Source organism: Canis aureus, chromosome 18, assembly GCF_053574225.1.
Source record: "Canis aureus isolate CA01 chromosome 18, VMU_Caureus_v.1.0, whole genome shotgun sequence".
NCBI classification, from domain to species: Eukaryota; Metazoa; Chordata; class Mammalia; order Carnivora; family Canidae; genus Canis; species Canis aureus.
In genome coordinates, this window is record NC_135628.1 from 53,033,411 (window position 1) to 53,051,039 (window position 17,629).

Below are 17,629 nucleotides of genomic sequence, written 5' to 3' on the forward strand. Positions count from 1 at the left end.
ACAGACCGACCGACAGACTGACTCGGCAGGGTATGTGGGGCTTGGACTGCTCTGCTGGAGCCTGTGTGCATGAACCCCAGGATCCCTGGTGGGGAGAGTGAATGAATGAGCCAGCTGGCAAGCATCAGAGTGAGGAAGAGGTGGCCAAAAGAAGTTGGGTGTGAGTAGAGGCAGATGGAAGGCTTGGTGAGGAAAAAAAAGAGCAATTTTTCCAGGCAGCAAGCACCCCTTCCATGGTATAAAGCAGCTCCAATGTTGGGTACGCTACAGCCACAAAGACACCAATGAGAAATGCCTGTAATTAGGAGGCTGGCAGCTCTCTGGGCCTCAGCCCAGAGTGACGATGCAGCAAGAATTTCTGAGCCAAGCTGAGCCAGGTGATGGAGGAGATACAGTCAAAAACCACTCTCATCCTATCCCTCAGCGGCGCCTGTCCCACCTGCTTCTCGTGGTCTTCCCTACTATGACCCTCACTCTCCCCAAACATCACTGACTCTTCCTCCTTCTGAGGTCTGAGACCCTGCACATTCCTGTCAGGCAAGACAGATCTTCAGGTGCAAGGAGAGTGGTGCTTTCATTCTCCCACTGGCGCATGGGCCTGGTCTGGTGAGGGCCCACCCCTCCCGGCCTCCCTGCCTGCTTTCCTCTTGACTCCCCGGCCTCCCTTCTCAAATCCCCAGGAGCTGATCGGCAGAGTCGGAGACAAAACCACTCCTACTCCTGTTTTTCCACTTTGAGCCTGGTATGTTATGCCCCTATAGGTTTCCCTGTGATGTGTAAGACATCTGCCAGAGCACTGCCAGATTTTCATTTTCAAACCTCATCTATGACCCTGTTTTAGTGCCACTCTGAACTTACTGCATTTTAGCCAAGTGATAAATGCATACTACAGAGCTCAGAGCCAAATGCTCTGGATGAGGGAGAGGTTACAGAGTGCCTGGTGTGCCTGGGTCTCTGCACTGTCAGTTCTGCTTTGGTGGGTAGGATGGGGCCTTTCTTCAGGGAGGATCTACACCTATGGGAGATGAGTGCAGGATAAGAGGGTTGTTAAGTCCAACCTTTTGAAAAGGCCCTGTTGGTAGGTAGAGCAGATAGTGTCCTCTGTGAATTCCTCCAGGGAACATGGCAGGGAGATTGCTGGGGATCCCAGCTCAAAGCAATCAAGCCCTTGACACGTGTATCAATGTTTCCATGAAGGACTTTACTACTAACTCATCCCTAGCCAGCTATCCACCCCAGCCTGCGGCCAGGCTCCTAGGGATGCAGACATTTCCACCAAAGACTATAGCATTCCCGCCTAACTTCTCAGGGCCTCTTTCATCTCTGACAAGCCACTTCCCAGAGAGTCAGAGTGTTTTCAAGGGGTCACTCCCAGGGTCCTTGCTCATCCCAGCTGTAGGACAAGGCTTTGTGCAGTCAGGAGTGAAGGTCACTGGAGTCTAAGATGAAGCCATCCCACCCAAACACTGCTTGTCTTTCAGTTTTGATGGAACCGCTGCTATTGTTAACTCATCTAAACCTTTCCAAGAAGATCAGACCTTTCTCTGAAAATATTTTATTGATAAATTAACTCTGAAAGTGCTCACCTCCCACCCAACTGCTGTAGAGTCTCCTCGATGGGCCATGGATCCTTCTATGGGGGACCCTTCTATGGGGAAGGACCCTGTGGAGGACAGGGAGTCTCACTCACACAGTAATGGGATTCCTGGGCATGGCAGAGGTGGGTGTGGGGACTGAAGCCAGTCTGAGGGTCCTCTGAGGACAGCCCCTCTCACTCAGCACCAGAATGGGGAGTGGCGGTCAGGAGTGGAGCACCTTGGAACTTTATTGCTGGTGAATGCCAAGGAAAGTGGGACCCCTGCCAGCCTAGCATTGCAGCTGAGGGATCCGCACCCAGGGCTCCAGAGGAGGTGGCACTGACTCCCAATCAACAGAACCTGGCTGCTGACCCACCCACCCAGGGACCCCTGGATGGGGAAGGAAGCAGGGGGAGGTATCTGAGCCAGGCAGGATTGGGGAAGGGTTACAGTGTGCAGGTCTCGGGCAGAGCAGGCGTCAGGAGGGGGCATAGGCTGGGGCAGCCAGGGGGCTGCCTCTTCACAGGTCTATGGTGTCACTGCCCACACTCAGCTCATCGATCTGTCGGCAGGCGTCCAGGAACTGCTCCTGCAGCAAAGCCTCTGCGGCCTGCAGCTCAGGAGTGGGCTCTGGGGAGTCACGGGAGGGTGGGGACAGAGCCTGGTAGGAGCCTGAGCCCGGGAGGCTAGGGCTGCACCCTGAGGGCCTGGGTGGACTGAGGACGCAGACCAGTGGACAGCGTGGAGGCCTGTCCGGGCTGGAGCACAGCAGCATGGACGAGCTGTCCCGCGAAAGTCCGCACAGTGAGCCAGAAGAGGCGCTGCTGCCTGCGGGCCAGGCCCCGGGAGAGGGGAGCTCCTGGGGCGCAGAGGAGCCAGGGGCCTCCTCAGACCTCCCACTGGGCCCAGCGCGCGTCTTCGCCCCCAGCGAGGTGGTGCGGTAGAGGCCGAGCCCAGGCAGGGCTTCCCCGAAGGCAGGGCCCTGGAAGAGGCCGGGCGTGAGCAGGGCCTCGCTGCAGAGGGCCTCCTCAATGCTGCGCCGCAGGTTGATTGGGGAGGGCGGGCGGAAGTCCACGGTGTAATCGCTGCAGGGGGAGGAGGCCGGAGAAGGGGCCGGGTTTCCCGCCGCCCCTTCGAAGCCCCGGCAGCCGCCTCCCTGGAGTAGGAGATCGGGGCCTGGCCCAGCCAGGGCGCACAGCTGCAGCAGCTCCGCGTCGCCACGGGCGATGGCGCCACCCAGGGGCTCCTTGTCTGGAGGCCCGGTGACCCAGCCCCCGGGCAGCAGCGGGGCCGCGTGGCCCGGGGACAAGCGGAAGAGCTTGGCCCAGCAGCGCGGCGGCACACGGGGACTGCTGAGCGCCGGGTAGAGGCCCAGCAGCGCCAACGGGAGCGCGACGCCCACCTCGCCCAAGCGCAGGCCTAGCTGGAAGGCCCACCAGGGCCAGGGTCCCTCCAGGCCAGGCTGGCCGCCATAGCCCAAGGCGTGCAGCACCTCGTAGCCCTGCAGGGCTCCACTCAGCAGCCCGAAAGTGCCCGCCACCGGGGCCGTGCGGGCCGCGCGCCGCCAGGACTCGCGCGGGGCGAAGGGGCTGCGCGCCTGCGGGACGGGGGTGGCGCCCTTGAAACCAGACCCTCCCAGGGGCGCCCCGGCCCGCCGCCGCCGGCCCCCCCAGCAGGACAGCGCCAGCAGGAGCCCGGAGAGGAGGGCGGCGAGGAGGGCGTGCAGCCCGCGGGAGGCCAGCCGCAGGGGCCGCAGCGGGCGGTGGGCGGCGCTCCCCACGGCGGCGGCGGCCGCCAGCCCCAGCCCCAGGAGCAGCAGCGCGGCCAGGCCGGCGGGACACCGCGGCGGGCGCGGGCGGGCCAGCAGCAGGCAGGCCAGGCCCAGGCCGGCGGCCAGGCAGGGCAGCGGCAGGTCCTGCAGCAGCAGCCAGGCGAGCGGGGGCAGCCGGTCGCGGTGGCCGTAGGCGTCGTAGAAGAGCGGGAAGGCCCGCGTGGTCCCGGCCGAGAGCAGGAGCAGGTCCAGCAGCGCCAGGCAGGGGGCGCCGGGCGGGCAGCGCCAGGGCAGGAGGGCTAGGGCCAGCAGCGCCAGCAGGGCCACCAGGCCGAAAAGCGTGCCTACCCCGTACACGTGGGCCTCCCAGGCGAGCCCCCAGCGAGCTCTGGCCTCCGCCCAGTCGGCCTCCAGGGTCAGGAAGAAGAGCGGTAGCGGGGCCCCAGGAGGCTGCCCCTCGGTTCCAGGCAGTCCTGCAATGCTGCAGGACCCTGGCCCGCACTCTGGCTCCACCGAAGGCTTCCCAAGGCTGGCAGGAGAGGCTTCATCTAGGCCAGAGGTGGAGATGGTGGGGTCTGTGGGCAAAGAACGTTTGTGTGAGGCAATTGTGCAGCCCTCCCCTTGACTTCCCTACAGTCAGTAGCCTGTATGCCAGTCAGAGTCTTCATAACATCTAGGACACATTTGTCTTAAATATGGGATTCACCTGGTCTCTCAGCCCCTTGCCTTCTGCCGGCCTTCAAACTCCATCAAACTCCTCAGTAATTTCAGCTCTCATCCCTGGAGGCATCCCTGACCCACCCTCAGCTATCTGCTTTGTTCATTTCCCTTCATCGCTCTGAGGTTCTACTGAAGAGGGTTTTTTCTTAAGAGGCCACCGAATTTTACAACTGGAAGGAACTGGAGAAGGCCCCTCTAGTTCAATCCTCCCACCAGAAAGAAAGCTTCTTAAGAACAAAGATTTTTGCTCTGCTCACATCTGAATCTCCACGCCTAAAATGGTGCCTGGCTCAGAGGAGGCTCCGAGCAGATACTCGTTGCGTAAATGAATCCCCTTATTTTCCTAGTGAAAACACTGAGGCTCTACAGAGAGACAAAGTGACTTGTCCAAGGTCACAAGTTGGCAGAGCTGCCACTAGAATCCAGCTCTGAGCATTGGTCTGAGACACTTCTCATGGTTCCAGACCTTTTTCATAATGCTAGTTTGCTTATCTCTTATTCTGTAACCCTGACTCCCAACTCCCACCTTGGTGCTAGGAGAAGCTTCCCCTGCCCTTTTTCATCTGCTACCCCTTGCCCCCTGTCTCTTTAGGTAAAGCCCCTCTGCATACATGTGCATACATGCAGTGGGGGTAGAGGTAAGACACTCCTGACCCCAGCATCTGAGGAGAACACAATCTTTCCTATTCACCGGCCTTCCTGTCTGCCACACCCCCAGACTTTAGCTTCCCATGGCCGCGGTCCCCATGCTGACTCAGTCACTCAGTCATTTGTCTAAGGCTCTTAAGGTGCATGCCCCTTTAGTTCTCAATTCACTGTACAGAAGGTGACATTGGTATGGACTCCCCTGGGTCTCAAGGCTACCCTTGAATTCCCAGGAAGGAACCACTGGGGAGAGCATAGTGGGATAAGATGCCATCTTAGTGAGTGAGCCCCTCGAGTGCTCTAGGATTTGCTAACTTAGGCCCCCCGGGCCCCATTCTGTGCTCCAACACCTCCCTCACATCCCTCGGGGAAAGTAAAGTCAAAGGGCACTTGGTGTGGCTCAGTCGGCTGGGTGCCTGACTCTTGGTTTTGGCTTGGGTCATGATCTCGAGGTCATGGGATTGAGCTTCTTGCTCAGTGAGGAATCTGCTTAAGACAGTCTCTCCCTCTGCCCCTCCTCCATGCATGCTTGCTCCCTCTCTCTCCCTCTCTCTTGAAAATAAATAAATGAATCTTTTTTAAAAAGGGTGGGAGGGAGTCAAGGAAGAGAGGATGAGGAGCAAGATCCCTAATTTACTTTCTTGGAGCCAGAAAAGAACTAGAAAGAGATCCAAGGATTCTTCCCCTGGCCAGGCAGCAAAGGAAGATGTTTCAGGCTGAACCTCTCCCTACTCCACCTAGCAAGCTCAGCAGAACTGCAGCTGCAAACAAGTATGGAGGGAGGAAGATGGTGGTGAAGGATGGAGACACCCTGGGGAGGATGCGGAGGTGCACAGGAGGCAGATGTACAATGAGGAAGGGAGGGTCTCCTGACAGGCAGACTCCTGCCCCAACCGCCTGGCCATGCTCCCACCTTGCCTCAGCTGTACAATACAGGAAGACCCCAGGTGCATGCCCAGTCAGTGCCAGTTCACACTGGGAATGTGCAAAACAGCCATCCCAAGAACAAGGAAAAGGAGTGAGGGGGGCAGAAAGGGGCTCTGGAGAGAGAGGGGGGGGAAGACAGAAATCAGACAACTGGGGAGAGCAGAGAGGGAGCAGCCAAAAATTTAAATATACACAGATTGCTGCCTACTGCGAACAGCAGCATGTGCCCTGGTCCCCGTTCCATCACATTCCTCAAGTCTGAAATGGGAAGAGTACCTACTGCATAAGGCTGTTAGGAGGATAAATGGATGATGTGTCCAAAGCTCTTCAGAGAGCCTGGTGCATAATAAGCATTCGATATGTGATTGTTGTTGGTATCATCATTATCAGCTAATGTTTATCACCCATCAATCATCAGTTTGTGTTCATGTGAGCGTGACTATTCCTGGCCTCAAACTAGTTCTTGATTTAACCAACAAAAGTCTGTTGTCTCTTAGCACATCCTTAGTCAAATGAGTGAACATCAACACATTATTTCACTTTGTGAACCCTATTTTAAAAACATCATTTGGATGGACTAACCACCCCTGAACACCTAATGAAGACACACAGTCATGAGTTTAGTAAGGATCATTTGGCTGGGATGGCTTGTTGATCAGGAGTGGGTATCAATCTGACATTAGCAGCATCAAATATTTGTACCCCCTCCATCAACCTCATTCCTTTGTCCCCTCAGATGCTCTTGCCCAACCCACTTCTGCAAAGTGGATGAGTTTGCTTGGCTTTTCCCCCACTTTGGCGGGCTCTGCAGAAAGGCAATGGGACCGTGCCCAGGAGCTCCACAGCCTGAGCCAGACAGACTGCCACCCCTCACAGCCTCCTCTTTGCTCACTGAGCAGACAAGTTGCAGCTGTCAGAGATCTGGTCTACCTTACCTTCTTCCAGCTCCATTTCTTACCTGAGGGTCACAAGACACCTTATCTCTCACCTCTGTCCCCAAGCACTATGGCAACTAGAGCAAATTTTTAACATTTCTAAGCCAGAAAAAAAAAATTAAAACCAGAAAATAGACAAAGTATAGACCTCAGGCACAACTCAGGTCTCGGAGGGGGCAGTTCTGAAGTAGGAGCATTGCTTTCTGGGGGGAGGTAAGCATGCCCTGTGTACTCAGGGCTGGCCATGTTGTGAGTGGCAACAGGCAGAGAAGACCCAGCTTCTGCCTTGGAAGAATCCGCTTGACCTCATCCCATCTCCCTACTTGAGGCTTCCCCAGAAGGAGTCCTCAGTCTTCCCAAGAAGAGCCTAGATGATAGTGAGTTCCTAGGATCCCTCTCTTGAGCGGCCTTCTCTTACAAGGTGGTCCCACTCTGGGCCTGTGGCCCCTCTTGACCTCAGGGGCAAGAAAGGAGATAGGATGTCAATGTGAGTAATTGGTGAGGTCACAGCTGGCTGGGGAGGAGTCAGGGAGAGGGGCCTGCTAGATTTCTGGAAAGTCAGGCCTGATTATCTACCAGCTGCCCAGATCAAAGGCCTGGGAAGCTACTCTCCCAGTAGAAGTTATAGCCCATTCAGCTGCCTGGCCCCATTCCTCTCCCAACCCCCACCTCTAGGATCATGGAAGATTGATCCTCTTTGTCAGGGTAACAGATATTCGAAATATTTAACAACTGTAAATGCCACAGATGGCAGCCAATCAGAACAGACATCAGCCCTGGTGGTCAGGGAGTGGAGGGGAGTGCTCAGGGGGTGAAGGCCAGTGGGTACTTCTCAACTGGTTTCAAAGTCTTTCAATATGTTAATAACCTGCACAACTTCTCCTGGAGTATACCAGCTGAATACTAGTTCTGTCCAAGGTGAAGGGAACCTAATGCAAGAGAAGAGAAGCCCTAGAATCAAAGCTTAACCACACCTAGGTTAGGAAGGCCCTAGAGGAGACACACAGAGCCTCACTTTGTCCCTTAAGTGCTTAACACTACTCCCTACACACGCTGCTGGCTTGAGCAAGGCCCTTGACCTCACCAAGAAGCCTCTGGCCCTCCTGGGTTTATCTGAGAGAAATAACCAGGAAGAGGCTGAGTTCCTGCAACCATCAGTGAGAGGGGGGAGGAGGTAGGGCAGCAAGCTGGGCTTCCTCTGATACTGTCCAGACTCATTAAACCTGCCTGGCCAGCACTGTCACCCAGGCTGACAGACCGCCAGCCAACATCCTTCCCCTGGGGCCACAGAGCCTGCCCCCTCCCACCCTACAGCAGACCCTGCCACTGCTACACACTAGGCTGGATGGGGAGGGATCAGCAGCCCCCCCCCCCCCAATCCCCACAGGCCCAAGAGTGCAGCAACTGATGGGGAGTGAGCCAGAGTCAGGTTCTGTCTTAAGTCTAGAACTGGAAGAAGCTAGAGGAGCTGGTTCCCACTGTGAAGTGGCCGAGAGGATTCACAGCAACAGGAAAGGCTTTGCAGAACTAAAGCTGGGCCTGGAGGTCCCTCTCCATGGTTCCCTGGGCCTCCCCTCCCACAGCCTCTCCCTGAGTGTGGACTCTGCCATGTGGGTTGTGATGTCCATCACATCTCAGGGCCAAGGGTGTGGTGCTCCAGCAGGAGGGTCTGGAAGTGTATTTGGGATGCAGGAGGGAAAAAAACCACGATTAACAGCTACTCTTTAATAAACTTCTACTTCATGCCCAGCCTCTTGCCAAGAGCTTATGTTATCTGGAAGCTTCACAATAACAAAATAGGTGCTATCATTAAACCCTAGATATATGAGAAAATTCAGGGTCAGAGAGGTTCAATAACTTGCCCAAGGTCACCCAGCCAGTTTGGAAGTGAGCTGGGATTCTGAACCAAGTCTCAAGATTCCAGAGCCCCTGCTCTTTCCTCTGCACCACCAGCTTGTCTATGTGCATATTCTGAAGTGTTCCCTTGAATAAGGGTGGCATCTGTCTCCTCACAGTCTTCTCTTCCACATCTTCCCATGAGGGGCCCAGCTCTGCTAAGGTTGACAACATGTCGTGTCATATCACACAGCAAAGGCGAGAGCCCCAAGGTTGGAGTAGGGGGTGGAGAGGCAGGCCAGGCAGGCTGGCGTGAAGGGTGGAGTTGGTACCGAGACTGTGGGAACCATGAAGGAGCTCCTGTATCTGTCTGCCTCTGATACAACTGTCTACATCCTGCTCTGCCTGGGATGACAAAACTCCCAGAGGACCATTACTTAACTCTGTGTGGGACTATCCCCAGCAACACTGGTTCTCAGACCGTTAATATATATCTCCATGGTGACGAAGGAGAGAATGGTGATGATGACTATGATGACATTGAAATAAAAAAGTCCCAGAACGCAGATGAGTGGCTAGCATGCAGTAAGTGCTAAATAAATGTCATGTTCAAGTGAATTGGACACTTACCTACTGATGCTGTTGCCATCGTGGCAGAGTTTAGGGAAGCAGCTGGGTCCAACGGTCCTGAGCTTGGGAGCTTTCTCTCCAGGGGGAAGGGGGGTGGGGACAGAGTGGTGCCAAAGAACCCTGCAAAGGGAGCATGTAGGGTTCAAGTGCCATCCTACCAGCCAGCCTTGGCTTCTGGGACTTTGGAGAAAATACTGTCCTTCCCCCAGAGCTTATGCTAAGGGAGCCAGTATATACCAAACAGGAATTGTAGCCACATGCACCCTTGGAGGTAAGCTACTAGGACCGAACCAAACTCCATATGGCAAACAGGGCATTTCCCCTACGGGAGCAGTGGCCCGTGTCCCAGGCCCTAGGAGAAGCAACAAAGAGTCAAAAAAAGGGGGGGGTGTTTGCTGATTAGGCCCAAAGCACAGTGCCTGGCACGTAGAAGTATTCCCTAAGTGTTGGTTGCAATGAAATAAACACTCACCTGGAGAATCTGAAACCTGAGAGGCAGAGCTTGGGGATGGAGTTGGGCCTAAGGGGCTTGGGCCTGAGAGGTTCCGCAGTGGGGACAGAGTAGTGCCAAAGAACCCTGCAAAAGGAGCCCAGGCTGAAGCTTCCTCCTACCTGCCAGGCTTTGCAGCAGGGGCTCTCCTCCAGATGGGGTGGGTACTCACCAAAGGGTCCCAGGCGCCCGGCAATCTCTGCCAGACTGGCCCTCAGGCTGGGCAGCAGGGGCAGCGTTCGATGCCCCAGTGTGGGGGCTGCACCTGCTCTCAGCGCCATGTCAAACTTCAGCTCCAGCTCACTCTGGCGGAGCCTGGGAGCACTGGATGGAGGTGCCGTAGCTGTCAGAGCAGTGTTCCAGGTCACGGTGCCCATCCTGGGCTGATAGGGAGCAGTGGGCCAGTCAGTGGGCCCAGAGATGGGGGATGTGGACTCTGGAGACAGGGAGGAGGTCCAGGGAGTAGAGCTGCCTTCAGCAGATCCCCACTCTGGAGGGGAGTTCCCAAGGGAGCCCACTAGCAGTTCCCAAAAGGGATCAGTCCTCAGCCCACTGGCCACCTCTTCCTCAGGCTCCCGGCTGGGCCCAGAAGAGAGCGGCTGGGTCTCTGTGACAGGGAGTGCCCAGGCAGCAGCAGGTCCCCGAAGGTGGAATTTGAAGTTAAGTCCCAGGTTGAGAGACAGCATAGAGGCCTCACTCTGAGGTGGTGAGGTCAGAGTGGTAAGAGGGACACCTGTGACGGAGGAGGCAGGCTGGGGCCCCACTGGAACAGCAAGCAGGACCCAGCAGAACAGCCCCAGCCCCAGACAGCTATGCCCTGCCATGGCCCCACCTGGCCTCGGGTGGCCTCAATGGGCAGGGGCTCAGTTCTTCAGCACCTTTTGAGCTTGAAGGTCCTGGAGAGAGGAGAGGCGCTATGAGCCCTGGCTGCCTGAGACCAGATGCCCCCTGAGAGAGGCTGCTGGTCACAGAGAAGCAGGTGGTGGGGGGCAGGATGCAAAGAGCTCTGCCCAAGGAGAGTTGCCAGCTACTTCCTCCATTCAGGCCCCAGAACAGATCTCTCTCCTGTGGGTTCCCTCCCCTCCCCCTAAAGCCCTGCTCCCCTACCAGACTGGGCTCTGATGGCAACCAGCTGCCCTCATCCTCACCTGATAGCTGATTCCCAGACTCAGATCCCTTTCCTCCCTCTCTCCTGTCCTCTGGTCCTCCCTCTCTCCTCTCCAATAAATCAGATATTTATTGAGGCCTACTATGTGCCAAGCACCCTTCTGCTAATACAATTGTGAACAAGCAAACCCTCACAGAGGAGTCTCAACCTGCTCCCACGCCCACCTGGGGCCCTAAGCTACGGTGTTGGCACTGTCTCTCGCTCAGAGCCCAGAGAACACGGGGCCCTGGGAGGGGCAAAGCCCAGGGCTGGATGATCTGGCGAGCTGGGGAAGGCAGCCAGGCTCCCGCCAGAGAAGCAGGGGGCCCTGGTCTGGCAGAAGCGGTCCCTTCAGCCTGTCCCCTCTTTCCAGGGGCTTGGCCTGCTCCCTTTCCCTTAACCCTAGAAGTGTTTGGGGGAGGGGCAGCTTGGCCGGCTCTGGCTTCCTGGGGAAGATGGCCAGGCAGGCAAGCCGGGCAAGGGGCTGCTGCAGTGGAGTCCGACCTTCCCCCCAACACCCCCTCCACGCACACACATCTGGTGGGGAAGGGGAGGGTAAGCCAGGGACACACGTGCACCCGGCACCCTTACATCACACACATGGCCACACCTAGCTCCCGTGACACACTCACCCACTCACCCTGCACACACACGTGTACACGCACACACACACACCCGATTCCGCCGAATGCCCTCCCTTACTCGGGTTCAGACACAAGCTCCATGAGCTCCCAACCTTCCCTGTCTCTCCACACACGCGCACACACACACGCCCCTCACAGACACGCACAGTATATACAGTCACACAGAGAGGCACACACACCCCTACGCACACATCCACGCACTCCGTACAGACATCACACACCTTCGTCCCTCTACACACCCACCCTCCCAGCCCTCGAAGGCTCGCTCGCCCGCTCGCTGGCGCCGGCGCCGGCTCGGCTCTCGCTCGCGCTCTCCCCCGGCCCGGACCCGCCGACCTGCTCCTCCGCTCCCTCCCGCAGGCGGGGCTCCGCTGCCAAGTCCCCCGAGGACCCGAGGTCGCGGCGGCCCAGGCGCCCAGCCGGACCACGCTGCGCCGAGTCTCGCCGGTCCTCTGGGTCGCGCCCGACGCCCCTCGGCACGTCCCGGCGACCGCGGCCACGCCGCCACGCTGCCCCCGGTGTGGCCCGGCCCGCGGCCCGCAGCGCTGTGCCCCGCGGCCCGCCCGGCCCGGCTCGCCGCCCCGCGCTCCCTCCCCGCGGCGCCGCCTCCTGGCTGCGAGCCCCGCTCCCCGGCAGAGCCGCCCGCGCCGGGCTCCGCGGCAGCCGCGCTCTGACCGCGCGCCCGCCCGCCCTCCGCCCGCCCGCCTCCCTCCCTCGCGCGCGCCCCTCCCGCCCGCCCGCCCGCTCCCCGCCCCGCCCCCGCCCCGCCCGGGCCGCCAGGCGGGCGCGCACCGCAGCGCCCAGCGCCCCCGCCTCTGTGCCCGGCGCCCCGACGCGCTCGTCCACCCCGCGCCGACGGCCGCGCTCCCCCCTGGCGGCCCACCGCACGCAGCCGCGCGCCCTGCTGCCCGGGAACACTCGGCCGCGGGCCGGAGCCCCGCGCGCGCACACGCGTGCACACACACGCCCGCGCCCACGGCAGCCTGCCCCGGGACCGCACCCCAGGCAAGAACCACCCCTGCGCTCATTAAGCCGTGAGTGGAAGTGTAATGTCTCGTCCATCCTCACCGCAAGCTGTGGGTGTCCCCATTTCATAGGTAGGTAAATTAAGGCTCAGAAAAGTATCGAATGTGCCCATTACCCAGATTCCGCAGCTTGGCAGAGACTGTACTCTATCCGCTGCCCTCTCCACACCCGGGTGGCTTTCAGCAGTTGTACTGCTACACGGGAGTGCCTGCAACACTGGACAGGTGAACTGCAGAATGCCAATTGGTGCGTAACTTTTTTTTTTTTTTTGGCTAAAACTGATCTCTCAGAAATACTCAGAGTTTCAGAAATGTCTGCCAGGAAGAATGAATGGTGAGCCTAAGCTGCCTGTGAGAGGTGGATTATAAGGCGTTTCCAATGACAGAGGAGAAGAGAACAGCGAAATCAAAGAGTGTGCAGCTTCAAGGATATAAGAGAGCCCAGGCCAAGGCTAACCCAGTGTTAAAGATGACAAACGAGCAGGGTGGTCACTGTGGATACTTTATGGACCCTGTTAGGGTGTCCTGGTGACTGATTTAAGTAGTTCCAGCTCGTTTGTGTCATCTTCAGTCTCTAAATCCCTTCAACTGTTCCTCCAAAAATGCTAGTATTTAAAAGTATCAGGAAAACATAAAACAGGAGATTCCCTGTACCACATAAAGCTGTCCCTCAAAATCAGACATCCTATTGTATGCCAAGCATTGTGCTAAATACTTTAGGAATATCCTCACTTACTCTTTCATCACAAGCCACAGAGAGAAAAATTACTGTCACTGCGTTATGGCCTTGGATGTGACTCTGGCCCCCTTTCCATTTCCCCCTCTCTTGCTGAGTTCTAAGGTTGGGGGGTGCTGCTCATTGAGTTACTGAGGGCAAGTTCTGTCTCAGTCAGAGAGCTCACAGAGTCATAAAGAGATGCCCTGGGTAGGCGCTCAGTGAATATCAGCTAAGTGAATAACAAAATAATAATAATAATAATAATAATAATAATAATAATAATAATAATAATAATAATTCTGGGCTCCATGTGGGCAATGAGTTGTGCTTCAGAAAGGTGTCTAGGACTCACCGCTTTTTTTTTTTTTTTTAATCACAGAATTCCTTCAACCAGGCAACCAAATGACTTCCTCTCCATGGAATGTCAATGATGAAGTCTGGTTTTATTCTGGGTCCCTAAACAAAACATTGCAAAGGGCATTCCCTGGATGCACCCTCTGGGATTACTATAGGATCCCTCTTCCAGTAGGGAATTCCCCCAAATCCTTTAGGGGCTTCCTGAAGGCTACATACTGGGATCCAGCCACTGGTTTTCTCTCATATACTTAGTAAAAGTTATCCTGCTAGAGACATTTCCCTTGAATCCTCCTCATAGAAAGGTTCATTTCCTGCTAATCGTGTTCACTTAAAGACTTCTAAATGGAAAGACAGAAATAAACATACCCCAGTACATTAAAACAGCAATCTTCCATGACCAAGTAGGGTTATTCCCAGGAATTATATTTTTAAAAATATATTGAAAAGGGAAGTTAGGGTTCTGGGTTAAGATGGTGATTAAATGCATATATCTAATTTCAGTCCCTCCCAAAACCCCACTAAAACTTCAATAAAGAGATTTTTAAATCACGAGATAAATCCTCAGGGATGGAAAGAACAGGAAAACAGACAACAGCCACAGAATTTTTGAAGCAGGATGGCAGACAGCCATGTGGTTACTGACTTATCAGCCCTGAGGAAAAAGACATCTCAGCTGGCAGTGGGGAAAATGGAGAGCCAATTTGATTTACATTGCAAGGTTCTCAGAAGACACAGAAACTGGCAAGCTAAGGTCCCTCTGGAGCTGTGGAATAGGTTTGCTAAAGTAAGGGCCAGGATGAAAAGCAGTTAGATCCCTGGACCTTCCCTAACTCCAAGCCAGTGGGCTTCAAGTCCCTCGCCTATCCCAGCCAGGGTCTGGAAGATTTTCTCTGAAGGAAGGTAAGATAGAGGGTATATGGATTGGAGAAGCTTTGAACGCCGTTGTGAACCGAGATGCCATACTGAAAATACTGGAAACCAGGAGATTAAGTGACCAGAGGCCCCTAGCCTTCTCGTACTGTTGGGCTCCCAAAGAGCTAGGAGTAGGACCTTTGCCCTTTAGGCAGGAAACTGGAAGACTCTACACTGGGGTATTTCACTAGCCCGAGGAAAGACCTAAAGATACTGACATAGAGGTTTCCTTCCAAACAACCCAACTAGATCACCCTACGGTGGTGAACACAGCCTGTGAATTGGCTCAGGGTTTTTGACTAGCCCTCTCACCCTCCACAACCTTAATCATGGCCAAAGATTACCAGACATCCAGGAAATTTTCAACGCAAATTGAGAAAACAAACAATAAGAAAAGTCACTTGCAGGAAACAGTTTATACAGAGAGAGAAGCAAGTGTTTAAAAAAAGGGGGGGGCATTGTTAATATTAGAGAGATAAGACAGTGCATCCATAAAACAAGAGCAAGATGCTATACAAAGGGACAACCAGAACATAGCAACAGCAAGAATTAATGTCTTGAAAAATAAAATCATGACAGCAGAAACAAAACATCAATAGAAAGATGGGAAGATAAAGCTGATTAAATCCCCTAGGAAATAAAGCAACCATACTAACAAAATATAGAAGACAAAAGATAAAAAACATTTGAGGACAGCTGCATGAGTTCAACACTAAATTAAAAGAAGCTCCAATAAGAAAGAAAGAACCAAAGAAAAGAAAGAAAGGAAGGAAGAAAGAAAAGAAAAAGAAAGAAAGAAATCCTCACTGAATTAATTTGAGGAAATTTTACAGAACAGAAGGACATGAGTTGTCAGATCATTAAAAGCATGTCCACTAGGACCCAGCACTGTAGATGACAACAAACTCACATCAAGGCAAATTAAAGTGTCTAGAATTTTCCAAAACCAAGTAACATACAAAGGATTAGGTACCAGAAAGGCTTTGGATTTCTCAACAGCAACAACAGAAGTCAAAAGCAATGCTTTAAAAATGCTGAAGAAAATGTACTTTCAAACTAGAATTCATACCCGTCCAAGCTATCAGTTAGGTCAAAAGATAGGATATATCTATTTCCAGATGTATAAAATTTCAAAATATCTACCTCCCTTGCACAGTTTCTGGAAAAGCTACTAGAGAGAGTATTTTAGCAAAACCAGGAAATAAACCAAGAAAGCCAAAAACGTGGGGTGCAAAACAGAGGAGATCCACAGGAGAGAGGCAAAAGGGCTGCCTTGGAAGACAGTGAAGGGGGACCCCAAGATGTCAGCTGTGCACCATGTGTAGAGGGACGCCACTTCAGATTGGAGCCTGGGGACTAAGTCAGAAGACACATTGACAGCTGTCATCACCAAGATTTTTGATGCCGGTGTACCTCCTTTGGAACCACAGGTTGGAATTGTCTAGGTGAGCCTGCCCCAATTCTTACATGTACTTGACCTTGGCTTGACCACTTGCAATGAAGCTACTGTCCTCCCCTCCAGGCCCCTCTGCCTGCTAGGGAGGTGTTCCCCTTTGCCATATTCCTGGGAGGAGATAGGAGCAAGCTCGGAAGCAGAGAGCATAGAGCTCCAAGGGACGGTGGACACCCCAGCCTCACTGCAGTGGGCTCTGAATTTCCTAGGACTCCCTTGTGACCTTGCTCACAGACATTTCCAGAAAAGGTTCTTGTAAATCTTCAGAGTAGCTAAAGCCACCCAAGAGCCAGGGGCTCTGCTCAGCCAGCATCTCTTCTCCAGGAAGTCTCCGCCAAGTATGAGACCATCCTTTTCTTTCTCAGTTAGATTATCCTTGTTCCTCAGCCTTGTTTGGGAATGCACACAAATGGGGTGAAACCTTACATAGAAGCTCTGTGGGGCAGTCCTCCCCGGGGAGGTCAGGGCATCCTCCCAGCATCCAGAAGGCCAGTGCCTGCAGGTGATGAAGAAAAATGGAAGTGGGCCGGAAGCAGAGTAGTAAGGGGAAGGAGGCCTGAGGAACAGACATGGGGACCAAGGAGCCCTACCTTGCTCTGATCTCCTGTCCTTCCTCCTTCCTGCTGCTGGCTCCTAGGGTGGGGGGCGCTGGGGTAGGCTAGCCAAGGGTCCCTCCAGTGAGTCCCTGCATTTCATCTCTTTGTGTCTTTAGTTCTTGGGGATTAGGGTGGATAGGGCAGAGGTCAGGGAGGTCTTTGGCACAGGTTATTTTGTAATTAAAAAAAAAAAAAACTCGCTTTAATCTTTTGACAATGACAGCTGTTCCCAAGTGTCTGCTTGGTGGGTTTCTATCTCCCTGGTTCTGCAGCCCTTAGACTTAAGTCAAACCTTATCATTTTCCAGTATATCAGATTCCTCATTTGTAAATTGGGGGTAATAATCATCCTCGCTTCATAAACTTACTGAGACCACTAAATGAATTAGGATGTATGAAGTGCTTTGAACACAGAAATACCATAAAAGTGTTTACTACCATGTTACTATGTGGTTCCAGGTGTGACAAATAAAGCACTGCAGGGGAATAGAGGAGGTGGTGAAGTTGGGGGGCAGTGGACAGAAGTGATTGGTGGGGGCTAGGGGAACAGGAGCATGGTAGGGACAAGTGGGGGACAAGAGTGGCTAGGGGAAGAGGATTCCTACCAGGGGCTAGGCTACAAGGTACCGGCTAGCCAGCAGGTAGAGGTAAAGAGGTTGGGGCTGGTAGGAGCTGCGATGCCATCTGCAAGGTTGATCTGTTTAAGTTTTATAGGGCAGAGCGGGCCCCAGGGAAAAGTGTCCTGGTTCTCACATCCCTGTAAAAAAGCACACGCCCTGCTTAGAGCTGAGGTCCCCTACTCTGGACCACCCAGGCACAAGATGCGGGGGACAGGTCCGAGGCTACTGGTGGCTCTGGGGGCTCCGTTACAAGCCCCTCCTCCCACACAAATGTGTTGGAGCAAACCCAGCTGGGCTTTGGTTTTTGACAGCTTGAAGGCTTCCCACAAGTGTCCTGAGAACTCAGCTGTTTCCCCGCAGCAGGGGAGTGGATACCCACAAGCCTGAGCCGCTTCTACCCATGACCCTCCCCTCCCCATCCCTCTCAGGGCTCAGAGAACAGAGAGGAGCAGCCAGAGGGGCCTGCAGGGCTGATGGACCACAACAACAGAGCTGCTACGTTGGCACCCCTGTGAGGCCTAGTCAGGGTGTCAATGGAGGGGGCACCCCCCTTCCGCCAGAGGAGAAGCCGGCTGCCTCAGCACAGGTTCCATTCCCCTAGTTCCCCTAGTTCTCCTTGGAGGGCCT

The 17,629-nt window shown here is 54.6% G+C and overlaps 1 protein-coding gene across 3 annotated transcripts; it reads right to left on the reverse strand.

Moving 5' to 3' along the window:
* Window positions 1-1,539: 1,539 nt before the first annotated feature.
* PRRT4 (proline rich transmembrane protein 4) lies at window positions 1,540-11,816 on the reverse strand. 3 transcript variants are annotated; one of them, XM_077857239.1, is made up of 5 exons: window positions 11,659-11,816; window positions 9,704-10,427; window positions 9,514-9,618; window positions 9,042-9,161; window positions 1,540-3,923 (listed from the first exon to the last, which is right to left on the reverse strand). In XM_077857239.1, the coding sequence occupies exons 2-5, from the start codon at window positions 10,353-10,355 to the stop codon at window positions 2,098-2,100; spliced, it is 2,703 nt and encodes a 900-aa protein (XP_077713365.1). In that variant the 5' UTR covers window positions 10,356-10,427; window positions 11,659-11,816; the 3' UTR covers window positions 1,540-2,097. The 3 variants fall into 3 exon arrangements, with proteins under 3 accessions (XP_077713365.1, XP_077713366.1, XP_077713364.1); XM_077857240.1 differs by lacking the exon at window positions 11,659-11,816 and having other exon boundaries at window positions 1,540-2,662; window positions 9,704-11,561; XM_077857238.1 differs by lacking the exon at window positions 11,659-11,816 and having other exon boundaries at window positions 9,704-11,561.
* Between the last annotated feature and the right edge of the window lie 5,813 nt (window positions 11,817-17,629).

Bases quoted from the DNA above. Each gene is read 5' to 3' on its own strand.
- PRRT4 (XM_077857239.1), bottom strand. From the start codon at position 10,355: ATGGCAGGGCATAGCTGTCTGGGGCTGGGGCTGTTCTGCTGGGTCCTG. The intron at 9,619-9,703 runs GTGAGTACCCAC...CTCCTTTTGCAG, and splicing joins CGGGCGCCTGGGACCCTTTG to GGTTCTTTGGCACTACTCTG. The intron at 3,924-9,041 runs GTAAGTGTCCAA...CTTTGCCCACAG, and splicing joins GATGGCAACAGCATCAGTAG to ACCCCACCATCTCCACCTCT.